Source organism: Motacilla alba, chromosome 4, assembly GCF_015832195.1.
Source record: "Motacilla alba alba isolate MOTALB_02 chromosome 4, Motacilla_alba_V1.0_pri, whole genome shotgun sequence".
NCBI lineage: Eukaryota > Metazoa > Chordata > Aves > Passeriformes > Motacillidae > Motacilla > Motacilla alba.
This window is the reverse complement of record NC_052019.1, coordinates 31,934,140-31,949,147: the sequence shown is the minus strand read 5'-3', so window position 1 is coordinate 31,949,147 and position 15,008 is coordinate 31,934,140. Positions and strand designations below refer to the sequence as shown.

General features: G+C 39.0%; 1 protein-coding gene across 6 annotated transcripts in view; it reads left to right on the top strand.

Moving 5' to 3' along the window:
* The window catches only part of STOX2 (storkhead box 2), a 143,212-nt gene that overhangs the window by 82,930 nt on the left and 45,274 nt on the right, over positions 1–15,008 (top strand). For 2 of the 6 annotated variants that reach the window (XM_038136485.1, XM_038136483.1), the window contains exon 2: positions 14,309–14,407. The exons of the other annotated variants lie outside the window; for them this stretch is intronic. In XM_038136485.1, coding sequence (XP_037992413.1) covers positions 14,323–14,407 — 85 coding nt within the window. In that variant the 5' untranslated portion in view covers positions 14,309–14,322. The remainder of the gene's footprint in view (positions 1–14,308; positions 14,408–15,008) is intronic. 6 annotated transcript variants of the gene reach the window in all.

Here is a 15,008-nt window from a genome sequence, read left to right as displayed (position 1 = left end):
GAGTTGTGTGCATTGTCAATACTGAACTAGCGTTAGGTTTCATCCTGTCCTCTTTTGCTGCTTTTCCTAAAAATGAGAAATATATGCACATGAGAAGGAGGTTTTGAGGTTCTTGGTGGTTTTGGTGGTAGAAAAACAGCAGATCAGCTGTTAGGTCAAGAGGCAACATTAATCCCATGTCTCCAAACAACATAGACATTGCGGATTCCTATAACTAGGATATTAATAGGATTCATGTCATCACACATTCTCTTCTGAAGTCGTGAAAGAAGTATTTGTTAATTATTTCTGTAATTCTATTTACTCCTTTCCCATAGTTTTCTTCTCTTAGTTCCTTCCTTTCCTTTCCCTCTGAATTCTGGGCCTCATGAGCCATCTCATCTTGAAGGTGACATGCCTAGATGAAAGGCTTGCATTAAGCAGGAATTTCTTGTTGTATCAACTCTTGACATTCCAAAAATGTCAACTCCTGATTCAAACTGCAAGCAGGATCTGGTGCCAAGGCATAAGTTGTTTCCAAGTCTCCTGCTTATTGGTAAAGTGGAACTGCTGTTTCAAAACAGCTCTTGACCTGAGAAAAGGATGCAGAAGTGGATGGGTCCTAATGTTTCATGTCTCCAAGGTATCCCTTTTCCTTATTTTGGAGGCATTGGCTGGTTCACATGAGTAATCTTGGTTCAACTAATAGCTAAAGGCCGTAACTTTACAGCTTGCCATCCTGAGCTTATGACACACTGGGTATCTCCGTAAAAGTGCTGTTTTTTTGAAGAAGGCAAATGTTCAACTTCTCTGAAGGGTGATGGACTGCAGGGATTTCAAAATTCACATACCTGAATTTTCATATGGGCCTGAACTAACTCCATCTATGTGCTCAGTGGGTTGCCTTTGAAAACACTGGTGGAGTGTAGAGCTGAATACAGTCACCGTTCTCTCTGCAGAGCTGCCTAAGTATCCATCAAAATTATGTCCCCAGGCCTGTCAATTCATAGACCAGCATAACAGAAATATGCTTTCTGAAATAAATTTCATGTGTATTGTGTAGAAGTGGATGAAGACAGCTGTGTGTGGTGATTCTTCTAGAGGTTGTCTGTGTATGCTCTGCACATGGTCCAGCCCTCCCAAGAGATCGACTATGCACGTTTAGTGATGCTCACAGGAATCATCTTTTTGCTGTGTATGTACAAAATAACTTCGCTGCATGTACTGAGTGCCATAATATATTCATATGTGTTTATATAATTTTACTTCATACATATAGATTTATATGTATATTCCTTTTAAGACTGCTCTTTTTAATCTCTACTCTTCTTCAGAAGGTTTCTATATATTACTTGTTAATGTATCAGAGCACATCCATTTAATATGTTTTACTTGAGGAGGCTGGGTTTTATACCAATATGTGCTTTTGTTTATGCTTTGTGTACATCTGCAGGTGTTTATTTAGATGTGCATGCTGTTAGTAATTGATGTTGGAGATGTGTTTTCTTACAAGAGTAAAATATAAACATTGAAAAAAAAACATTCCAAATGGTAGAAAATACAGGATATAAAACAGTAAATATGATAACAAGTGATGAAATTTTCATAATAGACTTCAGTTTAAAAAAAAATTGAATTTCCTCTCAGCACTCTCTGAATTTGTCACTTCCTGTTTTATTTGCAGAAGTGTTCTTAAACACCATTGTAACACTGAGATTCTCACAGGACATTGACTTTCATCCTCTCAAGTCCCTGATCCAATCTGTCTAGTGGGTGCTTAATCAGAGTACCTCCAAAGTCCATGATTTTAGAGTCTGAAACTACTATTCCACATTAAAAAAATAGCATTTAAAACTCTAGTGCACAATGAAAACATATCAAATGTCACTTGCAGGATTTGAAACCTTTTTTTTTTGTAAATTCTTGAAAAAAGTATGTGCTTTTAATCTCTGCTAGCTAATTTAGAAGCAGCAGCAAATGTTAAATGTTTAATTTGGTTTCTCTAATAGTGGGATCATTAAAAATCACCTAATAGACTATGGGGTCAGATTCTTCTTTGTATACCAGTACAATTCTATTGATTTTTACCTGAATTATTGCTAGTTTATTGTAGCATGAGAGCAAAAGCAAGGTTGTTGAGTTCATTTCTGGCAACAGTAGAATGGTTTCTGTAGACAGAGCCAGGCAACAAAATTGGACTTCACTTGATGGCGCTCAGGGAAAACCAAGGATCATTTGCAGTATGAAAACCATCAGGCTTTAGTCCTGCATTTATTAGTGGTGTTGGTTTATTCCTAATTGTCTGATTTAAAGGAAGGTCATCACACTGCTATGGAGTAATACCATACCCACCTTTGCAGTAGCTATCATTGAAACGAGTGCTGTCACTACTGTGGCAGCGGTGCCCTCAGTGTGGTGTCCCATGTGCATGTAGGCTGGCAATCCCCTGCTTGCACACTGGTAGAGGGGAAGACCCTGAGGCGCTTACGTCAAAAGCATGTAGGTGACAGAAGGGGAAGACCTGGAGCCAGATGTGGTGGTGGTTACTGCTGAGTATTACATGTAGACTGTTCTAAAATCAGGGCAAGATGCCTGGTTTTGTGGCGAGATGTCATGCCTTGCTGAAATGTGTGCTGGTGCGACATCATGGAGTTTGCCTTTCCTTCCCATGGTACTGACCTGTGCCTTCCTGTCATTGCTATATGTCAGTCCCTCCCCTTGATTTTACAGCAGAAGAGCAGGCAGAAAACTGAAGTATTCAGAGGGAGATTTCTTTGAGTGGAGGCTGCAGGACTTCTCCCTGGTAGTTACAACCAGCTATTAGAGTGAAAAAAAACCAGGAAGTCTTTGTGAGCTGTGTTTTTCATCCCTTTTTTCTCATCTCTCCCTTCTAGGTAATTTGATGTCTCTTTGTATGTCTGGGCTTTGGCTTCAGTCTTACCTCAGTGCACCTTGTGGTGGGTCACCAAGACTTGTGGAAACATAAGACCTTTAAGGCTGCCCCCCTCTCTGTCAAGTTTGCTTGAGGATGTCCAAAAGCTATGATGTGGAAGAACAGTGCTAAGAGAGACAGCAGTGTCACACCACACATTCCATTATGAAACCAAACCGTCCAAGAAGTTTACAAACACGTCTCCTCTGTGGGGACCCTGATTTCAGATATTATAATTTACTTAATACTTAGGTTGTAGGAAAATTATGTTAAACCCAAAGCATTTTACTAAATGCAAAAGCTATCTTTAATCTCAATTTCATGTTCTCTTCACAAATTAACATATTCTTTTCTGATTTTCCCCTTTCCTCTTTCAGCAGTGGAGAGGAATAAGCTAGGTAACTGCTAGAAACCTGTAGGCTATGCCCTCTGTTGTAAAGCATAAGTGCTCCTTTCTACTCTGAAGCTAGGATAGTATATTTAATTCTGCATCAGGGGGAACATTGAATGTGTAAATATTACAGGAGCAGACCATAAATAAAGTTGGAACATTCAGCAGCACTTCACGACACTGAAATGAAATATATCAAGTGCAGTGTTAGCAAATGTTTATATAAAACATGCTACAGTATTACATTGAACAATTACACCTCTTATCTCAGGCATTTATCTCTAGCTAAAGCCAAGTTGCTTGGAGGTTTAAGTTGCTCGGTATTTTTGAAGTGAGTGTGGTAATGACATATGCTAAGCAGCTGCATTTTATGTGTGAGCATTTTGGGTATTTTTGTTGGCTTGACTACTTTTATCTTTGAAGACACAAATGTAGTCAGAAGGAAAAGGCCAAAGTCTTAAGAGTTTAATTGCAAGAACTGATGTTGGTAGTTGGCATTTAAATCTTCTCTTTAGTACTTGCATCTCAACTTTGCCTTTTTTGGAAGTCTTTTGTATAGAAATACTAATATTAGTGTAAATCCTCTGCCAGCCCTCTTGTCACCTCTTTCACAGCCAGAAAGGGTTTAGATGATGTAGTCACGGGTAGGGTGGTGGGACTTTGAGACCTCTTGCACAAGGAGCTGATGGCCTGCCACCAAGTCTGTCTGACCAAGCATTTGTGAAAGGATGGGTGTAGTGCAAGCTAATTTGTTGAATATATCATGGCTACTGCTGTGTTGAAAAATTTTAAAAGCTGCTTGAAACCAGTTCAGAGCAGCAGTGAGAGTATATAAAGGCTATGTATATGGCTTGTTTAAAGTGATCTAGAAATCATAGTTATGCTCAGCTATTTCTTGGTTTGGGTGGGTTTGTTGTATTGGTTTTGTTTTTCGAAAAGGAATAGGCATAACCTGCTTTTGTAGATAAGAAATTCATGTTTGCTGCATAGTTTTTTCTTTTAGTGTGTGAATCACAGAAGTTGGAATCTTACGTTGCTTGTCATGCATTCATGATTATAGAAGATGACCTCATTGTGTTTGCAGCTATAATTTACATGGAAAAATAGCATTAAAGATCAAATTAATATTGAATTGATAGCTGTTCCTAGGATAGTTCATCAAACAAGACCAGCCAGCTATTCTTGTGATATTAGGATATCTCTGTGCCTTGCCAGTAGTGCAAAGCTTGGAAATACTGTGGTCTGGCTTTGGAGGTCAAGGGTGGGATGTGCTTTCTGGTGATTCTCAGAGCATCAGCAGTATGGAACAAGTGAAGCCAAAAGTACTGATGTGTGAAGGGATTTATAAGCTGTTTTTGGCAGGATTTATAGGCATTTTTTCTTAAAAGGTCACTGACAAATCTTTCTCAGACCAAGGAAACAAGTTGTATTTCAAAGACTGTGTCACCAAGAGAAAGAGACCATTTTTATTTGTTTCTTTTGCTGTTATCTTGTGGTGCCTGCTCAGACACCTTCATACATCTCAGGACTTTTGGTGATCTGACGGTGTCTCTATTCTGAATTATTTTCAAAATAAAATAAAAGTTTTACCTCTTCACATGCTTTTACCAGCAACTTTCAGATAGTTTCCTTTTGCATTTGTAGACAGTTTGACCTGTAAAATGTCAGCAAGTATGAGCAGAATTTCAGGAAACCATATCAAACCACTGATTTTAAACTACTGGTATGTCTGCTTTGCTTCTGGTTCTCAGAGATGAGAGTCCATCTGTGCAACAGTAATACATTTTTCCTCCTGGCCTTTACCTTGAACTCTCCTGCTTTTATCTCGCCCTCCCCTCTTCTGGATGCTTGGTTCCACCCAATGACCCTGCTTTCAGAAAAACTTCCTTCCCACAATTTGCTTTCTGCTGTTGTAAAACACAGGCAGTGCTAGAAGTACAAAGCAAGACCCTGTTTACTTTTACAGGGGAATCAAAATAGAACTGACTAATCAACATAAGCAAGGAATCAAGATTTATTGGATTTGGGAGTACAATCAATTTCTCTTCAAGGTGAAGAGAATAATACTGTGAATAATAAAATAATGTATTTGGAGAGAGAATATTTATGATTTTTTATTACTAGGTGGTGTGCATTTATGTATTGTTTTTATATGGATTCATTTACTTATGCCCAAAAGCAGTAGTGCTTTCCTCACACATAATCAGGATGTTTTTTACTGGGATGCAATGCAGTGCAAATCGGTGTCTTCTCAGTAGAGATCAACAAGAAGCCATAGCGAGTTCAATCTATCTTGAGGTTTTTTTGCTATCTTTTTATTAAAACCCAGCTTAATTTAAAAATCAAAACCAAATATTGTACACTGATCAGCATGACTCATTTTGTGATTTGTGGGTATGTTGTTTTGTTGATTTTGCTGATTTGATACTTTATGGTTTGGGGGAAAGATGAGGTAGTTGTATTTATTGTTTGCACAAGCCGTGTGATATTTTGTCTGGAGATGACAGTGGTATGTTCAATTAACAGTTTAAAACTACTTAAGTAACAGTTTAAAACTACAAAATATCTGTTTGTTTAGGAAAAGTCACTAGCCAAAAGCTGTTGCAAAATTATCTTCAATTTTTTACCCTAACTTTATGTAGCAGGTAACAAAGAAGCTTAATCCCAGAAATACAAATTCAGGTGTAGCATCTGGGATGCTATTGTTCCCCCATTTTTAGACCACTCATTAGAAAGAAAGAGAATAAAAAAGAAACCAGGAGTGAAAGCCAAAACACTCTGATTTTCAATCTAGTCATTCTTCTATGCAAAAATATTTTTTTAGATCACGTGGCTCACTTAGGTTGCACTTAAGTTCTAGTGGCAAGAGTACTTGTTCAGGATTTAGTGCATTCAGGATTTTAAAGTAGTTGACCCAGACTTTTATATTTGAACTAAAATAAATAGGCATATGGCAAGTGGAAGAACATATAACCACTCTGCTGGCCTCAAAATTCTTTTGAGGTCAAGAATTTGAAAACAGGAACCTATAGCGTGGTTTGTGAATACAATAGGAACAGCTGGTGCTCAGCACTTTTGAAAATGAGGTCACTTTATTCTTGGTTGAAATGTGCAAAATGGGTCATCTGGGCATAGGCTTAAGACAAAGGCTGAGCACGTGGCCATTTATAACCAAGTTTTCCATGTTTCCAGAACTAGTTGGTTAAAAGGATTCAGTGAAACAAGGAAACACTGGGATAGGTCTGCACTTTCCCAACTTGTGGAAGCATAGCTCCTTATCGTCTACCAGGACAATAAATCACTGCCATGTATTCTCAAAGATCTGCTAATGCTGAGGATGACATCATCCATATTTTCCACAGTCACGCCTCCCTCTGATGCCTTTCTGCTCGTCCTTCACATAACCTACTTTAGGAAACACTGCTCTATTGTACAGTCCTTGGGAACACTGCCTCTCCACCAGTCTCAGCCCTGGGACTTCCTTGGTCCTGCCAGCAAAACAAAGGAGAAAATCCCAAATATGCACAAACTCTGTAGCATCACTAGCAAAATCTAATGATGCATTAGGAAAGATAACAAGAACGCTACTTAGATCTGACTTACAAGTTTTCGTTATAAATATTCTGTTCAAAATATACATAGGTTAATGGCATTAAGGCCACATTTTACAATTTTGTTACTTGAACAGCTGTTGCTAATACATCCAAGATGATAGCGTGAGTCATAGGATACAGGTGTGTCCTAATTGACAAATTTGAGACTGATGCTGGTTGCTGTTGAGTGTTGTATGACGTGCATAAGAAGTTTGGCATGAGAACTTTTATTGCATTCAGTAAGAGTGTGCAGGCTCTTCCAGGCTCTCCCTCCTGTCATCCCAATAGCCTGTACAGACTGGCATGTGACTGAGCACCTTGAGTATCAAGATCATAGGAAAAATTCAGATTGGAATAGATCCCAGATGATTGTAGCCCACCCTCTTCCGTGTGAGATCATCCCATTCCTCTCAAGAGGAGTTGAATCTTTGTGCTCAAACAACGCTTTTTAAATCAAAGTAAATTCTCTTAATTTATTTGGGAGTACTACATGCAAATCACACTGGCTTCAAGCTTTTGCTTGAAGCCCATGCTAAAGTAAATCACAGTCTTAATTCGAGGACTACTCATTTTGTCATTAATGATCTTACCTAGAAGAGTTTTTTGTTAAACCTAGCCATTTATTGCTTTAGTTGCAAAAAAAATAATGATTTTATTGATTGCATAATACTTCTGTGTCTTTGTTCACATTTTTCATGCAATTTTGTGACTTGTTGATGTTTCTCGACCCGAGAAAGTATGTAGTTACATTGGCAAGAATAAACAGAGCAGAAGGGGAAAACGCCACCCTGTTCTCAAATCCTGTGTATTTTGTCTCTGAAGGTGGACTTGTGCTGGAATTATTCAGGGCTGCATCTCATAGCTAGCACCATATTTCAGATGAGCCCATGGGAATGCTTCTCATTATTTTCTTATAACTGTAAGTTTAATTTACTGAGGCAGGCTTGAAGATTGCCTTTGTATTAGTGAGGTGATTTGCCTGTCTAAACCAGGCTTACATTTTGGCTAGTCTTTAACAAGAGCTGTCAAAACGAGCATGGAGGAACACAACAAAGTGGTGATAGCAGCAGTACAAGAAGTTCTGGACTGGAAAAGCAGAATGCAATTAGACATTTCCATGGCTGACAAAGTGCAGCGAGTACTAAGCTGGGATATCAGCACACATTGCTGCAGAGCAGTGTTGCTTCTTTGATGGAAGGGAACGCTTTTCAAATCCAAACCTATAACACACATGATACAACATGTGTGTTATAGGTTTGGCTTTGAAAAGTGTTTCCCTTCCGTCAAAGAAACTTTCATTGAACATTGATGTGATAAATGACAGCTAAGTACTTAATATGAAGATGCATAACAGGTTGGGGTTTTTTCTCTGTACCACAAGGCAGTCAAAAATGCAGAAATCTACCTTCTGATACCATGCGGTTTTATTACTTTCAGTTTTACCAGTGGAGGAAAGTGCTTAAAAAGCAAAGCAGAAGATTCCCACAGTGTCTTTCTGTTTCAAAGGTCCGACTTGGATGAATTGCTGCACTGAAGTGTAATTAATCACTAGCTACGAGATGGAGCAAGGGTGGCTGGCATAGCAGACAGAAGAAAAATTGTTTGCAGGATGCACAGATGTATGGGACATGTCTGGAGGAGCACTGGTGTTGTCTGTCTTGTTTTCATGAAATGAATTGTGTCTCTCTTTTGACTTCATCCCAAGTTTGAGTAGTTTTCAGGTAATGAGGGAGGCTGTTCCAGCTTTTGCAATCACTGTAATTGATTCTGGCTTTGCAGAAGAGGTATTTAAAGAGTAATGGTAGTATTTAGCAGTCATTTGTATTTCATTTCATCCTCAGTTGAAGCTGTTGTTGAATTAATAAATATAACACTGTCTAAGGTACTTCTCTAGGATATCAGGTGAAGTCTTTTAAATCCTTGCATAAGTTGCATGCTGAAGAAGTCACGTTTAATGCAGATTCCACTTAGAAAAGAACAGTTTCTGGCATCCCTGCAGTGCCTTTTATGTGACCATATTTTCTTTATTAATCAGAGCTGAAAGGTTTGTACATATGTCATGTGGATAAAACTCTGTGTCCTACAAAAATAGAGCAGTGATTTAGGATCTTGGTATTTCCCTTGAGGTGGAACATTTTCTTTTAAACTTTCTGCGCAGCTGAGACTTGAAAGCAGCCCTTCAGAAAAGTGTAAATATCAATACAGGTAGGTTGCAAGCCAATTGTAGTTCTGCTGTAAATATTGTCATTGAAAACCTTTGAACTGCATGTGTCCCCTTAATGTGGAACAAGAGGAATAGAGCTGCATCTCAAAGCCTGTGATCTGCTTGAAAATAAACTGTCCTCAGTGCAGAGACCATAAAGCAGTTTTAGGAATGCCTTTAGAGGACAGTGCACAAGCTCTGAGTTGGGTGACTGTTAGGAAAAAAAGGTGTGTTCTGGGATGAGACTTCTGCATGCATCTTCAGAGAAACAGTTGTGATCAAACCTTTCTGAGACCACAGAGCCGGGCAAGGGGAGAGGCCCAGAGGTGATGCAAAGTTGCCTCCACGAATCTTGACATTCTCTGGTAAGCAGCAACAAAAGGAGACTAGAGCATAGCCTAGAGTGTGGGTGTCTGTGCTGCAACAAGAAAGACTGTAAAATCCATTGCCTTGGATTGTAAACTTAGGCATTTTAAGCATAAACAGCTCACTGTCTACCAACTGCTTAGGTCAAATGTAGGGCACTTTGCTTCCTTAAGGTAATGACTGCATAACAGCTCTGAATGTTTTCCCCTGTGAAATGTCTTCCCCTGTGTTGCTGCTTGCCATACTCAGTCTTGGATGATATGTCAAACCCCTTGATTCAAACAATATTCAGGGTGTAATTTGCATTGTCTGCAGTGTTCTAGTATTAACTGTCATAAGAAACATTACTGAACATCTTATCTATGCTAAAATCCTATTCACTTTCTTCAGACCTCCCCCTCAACACTTATATTGACTGTAGAATAAAAGTTCACTTAACAAGTAATGCATGTTTGCGTGTATGTGTACATATCACAACTACACAGACATGTTTGATGCTGCACTTTTTAACTTTTCTGTGCATTTTTGGTACATTCTCTACTATTTAGTTTGTTTCAATGCAACTTCCTGGGATACTGAGCACCTCGTCTCCTTTGTTGGGTTTTTATAGTATTTTCACATTTTTATTTGAAAGCTGTGGGGGCTTCTTTGTCATGCATATCAGCACATTATGCAGGCTTACTTTATTCTATCTCCATGAGTCTTGTTTTAGGTGTTTTCTGTCTTCTGCTTTTTGTGCTAAATGCTAAATCACATGCATGATGCTTTTGTTTTCATTTTGTGGACAGATGACTCCCAAACTCGAGACCCTTCGTGATTCCCCTTGTCATTATGAATACTTATATCAATGTGTATTTTTAGAAGCATTTACTATGCCTTGTGTATCAGCACAAAATTTGCTTGAAATACTCTTGGAGAGCATGCACAATGTTTTGTTTATGTTGTTACAGTGGATTTTCATTCTTATTTAATTTAATTAATACATTTTTTCCCAACAATAACGTTGAGTTCTTCAAATGTTTGGTGTCAGATGCTTTTGTCTTAGTCTTTTTCAAGGGTATTTTGTCCAAAAAACTTAAGTCTTCGCTATTTTCACTTGATTTTCACAGTAATTCTTAGGTATCTAAAAATACTTGTAAAAATACTTGTTGTTTGATTCTGAGGGGAAACACTGGGAAGGACCTGAGAGACAATTTCTTAAGACCCGTAATGACAGTGAAGTTTTGGTTTAGCCTGACCTCTGCTGGGTAAGTCTTGGACTTGGCTCTTCCTCACTATCCCAACACAGCACTGCTCTCCATATTGTCAGTGACCTGTCCATGACCAGCAGTTCAAGTCTTGACTCTACAAGTGCAAGAGACTTCACCTAAATTCAGGTGCCTGATGTGTAGCTGAGGAGAAAATGCCCTTCTATTCTTATTGTACTTATTTATTTTTTATTGCATTTAGGTATGTGTTGTGTTGGGCACACAAAATAAGGGATTATAAATGCTGCAAAGCCCTAAACGCTATGTACTGAAAGAGAAATAAAATGCAGAAGAGATGGAGGTGCAAAATATATGCAGAATAAAATATTCTCCTACATTTTCTACTGCCAGTAAATTCTGTCAGTAAAATAATAGTGCAGCGAAGAAGAATCCAGATTATTAACTATTGTGTGCAAGAGAAACCTCACTTTGAAATTTGGGTAGTGTGGAATAAATCATCCTTTGGGAGCCTGGGAGCTTTTATTCCCTCTTTTTGCGGCAGAGCCATTACCTTCCCAATCCCTGTGTGGAACAGCTGAGTTAAAAACAATTTCTATAAATGATACATACATTGAATTGATTTTTGCTTTAAAACTATCAACAAGGCCAAAAGAGATAGGAGTAGTTCTTAACCTTTGATCATTCAACCATTGTCTGATAATGAGAACCTGCGTGTGTGCATGTGTGTGTGTTAGGGAGCGTGTGTATATTAATGGAGAAAACTGTTGGTAAAATAGAGCCTGTCCACTCTGAAATGAATAGTCCTGTCAGCAGCAAGGATGTAGGATGTTGTTTAGCATTTAGGTCACCTCTTTCTAGAGATTTGGTATTAATCCCTGTTTTCCCAAGACATTGGGAGAGCAATGGGCACTGCCTATCTGCCTCCCAATCATTGTGGCTACCAGCATGGCCAGAACGGTCCTGCCACAGTGGCAGGTGAAGTCCCTCATGATGTCTGCAAGGCAAGACTCGGTAATGTTTGCCTGAGGGCTGTTCAAGACAAAGCTGCTTTACAGACCTGATACCTGTCATCACTAAGGATGGGAAAAGGGAAAAAATGGAAATGTGAGGTACCATATTCTCGCATGTCAGTTTGACTTGACTGAACAGTGCTGTAAGGGAAATGGTGTGCATTCGCTGTTGTGGCACATGTTCAATATGGATCAGTGTGCTCGGTGGTGGGGATGTAAGTGATACTTGTTTTATGAGGTATTATGGAACTTTGAGAACCTGTTAAAAGCTATGACTATAACTTGCTAATCTTTTTTTCCTGATAACTGACACCTAGAGACTGTGAAACTAGCTTGATTTGTTAACAAGTTAAAACACTGGAAGGGAAAAAAAACCCAAAACCTTTTGAGGTTAATTCTAGCTGCTTGTACTCAGTTGTATTTTTCTTTAAATATGTAAAATCAGGGATGTCGTAGTGCATGGGGAATGAGAACTTCTCATTTCTAACTAAGCTTATATTCTTCGTGTGGAAGTACAACCTCTGCTATGAAGAGAGTGGGGTTCATGGAAGTAAAGTGTAATACCTGGTTGTGTATTCTCAGGAGACATTATGCCTGTGTAACTAAATGTATAACAAGCAATAGAGATTGGTAACCCATGGAGGCAACCACTGGAAAATTAATTTACCTCTCAGGTAGATTACATGCCTAGAGTGGGAGAGATTATGGGTAGATATTAACAGGATGTTGAGCTGACTGCTGACACAGAGCTGGTTCCCTTTCTTTTTTTGACTTTGAACCTTAATTACACCCTGACAGTGGACCAAGAAAGAAAAATATAATATAAAAAAACCCTCAAAACAGTCCTACAGCCCCCAAACCTCACCCACCCCCTCCATACCAACAAAAAAACCCCTGAAAATTACTAAACCTCCAATGCCCGAAAAGGTTTTTGAGAATCAGCTTTGGATAGTGGGTTGTGGGAATGAAGTGATGGTGCTGCTACTTGGGAGGAATTCTGACTTCTGCCGTAAACTGAGCAGAAATTTTTCCTCTCCACACCACCAGGTTATCCTGTGATTAGCAGTGCTGAGCAGCATTTGGAGGCTGTGGTTTCCACCCTGCTTCCAGTCGTGCCATTTTCCAGGCCAGCAGCAGAGGCCGGTATCCAAACAGATGCTTGGAAAATGTGTTCAGGATGCCTATTCAGTGTGGTTTACATGTGCCATCCACAAAGGGCCATCCCTTCATTCCCACAGCCAGCTGAAGAGCTTGTTAGTTCTGTCTCTTTGGTCTAGGTAGCCAAGGATGCTGATGCTTGTTTGCTTGTAGGTCTGCCCTGGTCATAGACTCGGTTTGCTTTGAAGGAAAATCATTTTCCAGACACCTTGCCCTTAAAAATCCAGGGCTTCATAAAGCATGGTGTCAGCATCTGCTGGAAACCTGCTCAGGATAGGTATCTCTCTTACCTTTTACTTTAAATTGTTTGTTTATTTGCCTTTTAGCTTAAATTTTAAAAATTACATCCATTTCTCTAAAGCTGTCAATGTTTTTTCTCTCATGAGTTTAAAAACTTTCTCTGTTTTTTTTTTTTCATAACTGTATAGATCTCTTCCTGCTCCCCCTCCACCTTCATTTTCCATCTCATTCTGGAAGAGCATTTCCCTTTATTATATTGTGTGTGCTCTTTTGCTGTCCCCCATCACCGTCAGCCTTCCCCCCCATCCTTTCAGGTAGGATAGAGCACACTTCTAGTTACCTGTACTTTTTATCTTCTTTCTGAATCTTAAGAAGAGCTTTTCTGATCTCTCTGTGTGTTCTGGAGCAGAACATGCCAGGATCGGGGCAGGGTGAGGTTGAAAGTAAAATCCTGGAAGCAATGATTGAGAGTCATCTTGAAAGTAAAAAGTTAACTTTGTGATTCATTATCTTCTTTACAAGAGCTGGGAGGTTCTTTCCATGTTTGTACATTTAAAGTGCTTGCATTTTGAATGCGCTCAGGAGATTATTTGAAGATGCAAGGTGCTGGGATGAGAGTTTCAAATGCATTGTTCAAGCACATTTATGAGCTTTGGAGTCTGGCATTTGTCACATCAAAACATTTAAATTGTTCTCTGTTTTTTTGGTTTTGTTGGGTTTTGCTGTGGTTTTTTTTTTCCTCTTTTAAAAGAGGTGCAACTGGGGTTAGTCAGGGAATAGGGATAATGGCTTTAACAAACGGAAATAGTTTGTGTGAATAATTCCAGAAGCAGGTCCTTATTCAGGCATTATTAGAAACACATTTTAAATGACTTTCACCCATAGATTATTGTGTGCATCCTTTGAATTTATAATAGAAGGTGGCACAAAATCAACTCCCAATATAAGGAATTCTCTTTCTGTAGAGATTGCATGGCAGCATCCGGGGTATTCCTGAAAGATCATAATTTTGTTTCCTCTTTTTTTCCCTTTTCACATGCTCAGAATTTACCTGGATTATTGTGGCAGTTTTCTACAGAAGTACAAGACCCTGTTAGATAAAGCAGAGGTTCAGGATGAAGTTGCTAGCTAAAGTCCTTTTCTGCTTCTGAAAGTTTACCTGTGTCTCAGTTTACTGCGCTTTCAGGAAGTTGGTGCTACTTTTTAATGGACATTTTATTTTTTTCAGCTAATAGCTGGTTAATGAATAGCCCTGACTGTTGCAAGGTTACAAGAATGATGCATCCAATACAAGAGAGGCATTTGGAACATGGGGACATTTCCAGTGGTATGTCTGCCTTGTTTTGTGAGACACTATTTATCATAAAATTGACATTTAAAACAGCTGGTGTTAGGTGCTTCACTTTGTGAGCGGCAGGAATTATGTCACAGGACTTGTCTCTTTTACATCTTGGTAATGGATAATGAATATTAAATGATGCTATTAAGGATCTGGGCTCCAATAAGAGGCAGTAGAAAGACTTCCAGATAGTCTACTATTGACAGCAGACCTCACGCATAAGATCACAGAAATTACAGAAAAATGTCTGAATGTTGTGTCCAGGTTTCAAGAACCTGTCCACCAGCTGGATCCTCTTTTCACAATGCTTGTTTGTAATTGCTATTTGGTATGTTCACAAGCAGTGAGAAAATGACAGCTTTTCATGGGCTTTGAGCATTGATGAGCTTTAAGACAAAACCACAGCAGATCTTTAAAACAGTTTGGGAACTTTTGCCATGCAGTAACCAAAACTTGTTTTTCCAGAGTAATTTTGTATACTTTAGAAATGGGCGATACAGAATGCTTTGCTTAGTATGATTTGTTCACTTCCAGAAAGGTTACCCTTTCGGATCCTTGAGCAGCAAAGTAGGAACAAACTAAGAGCTGG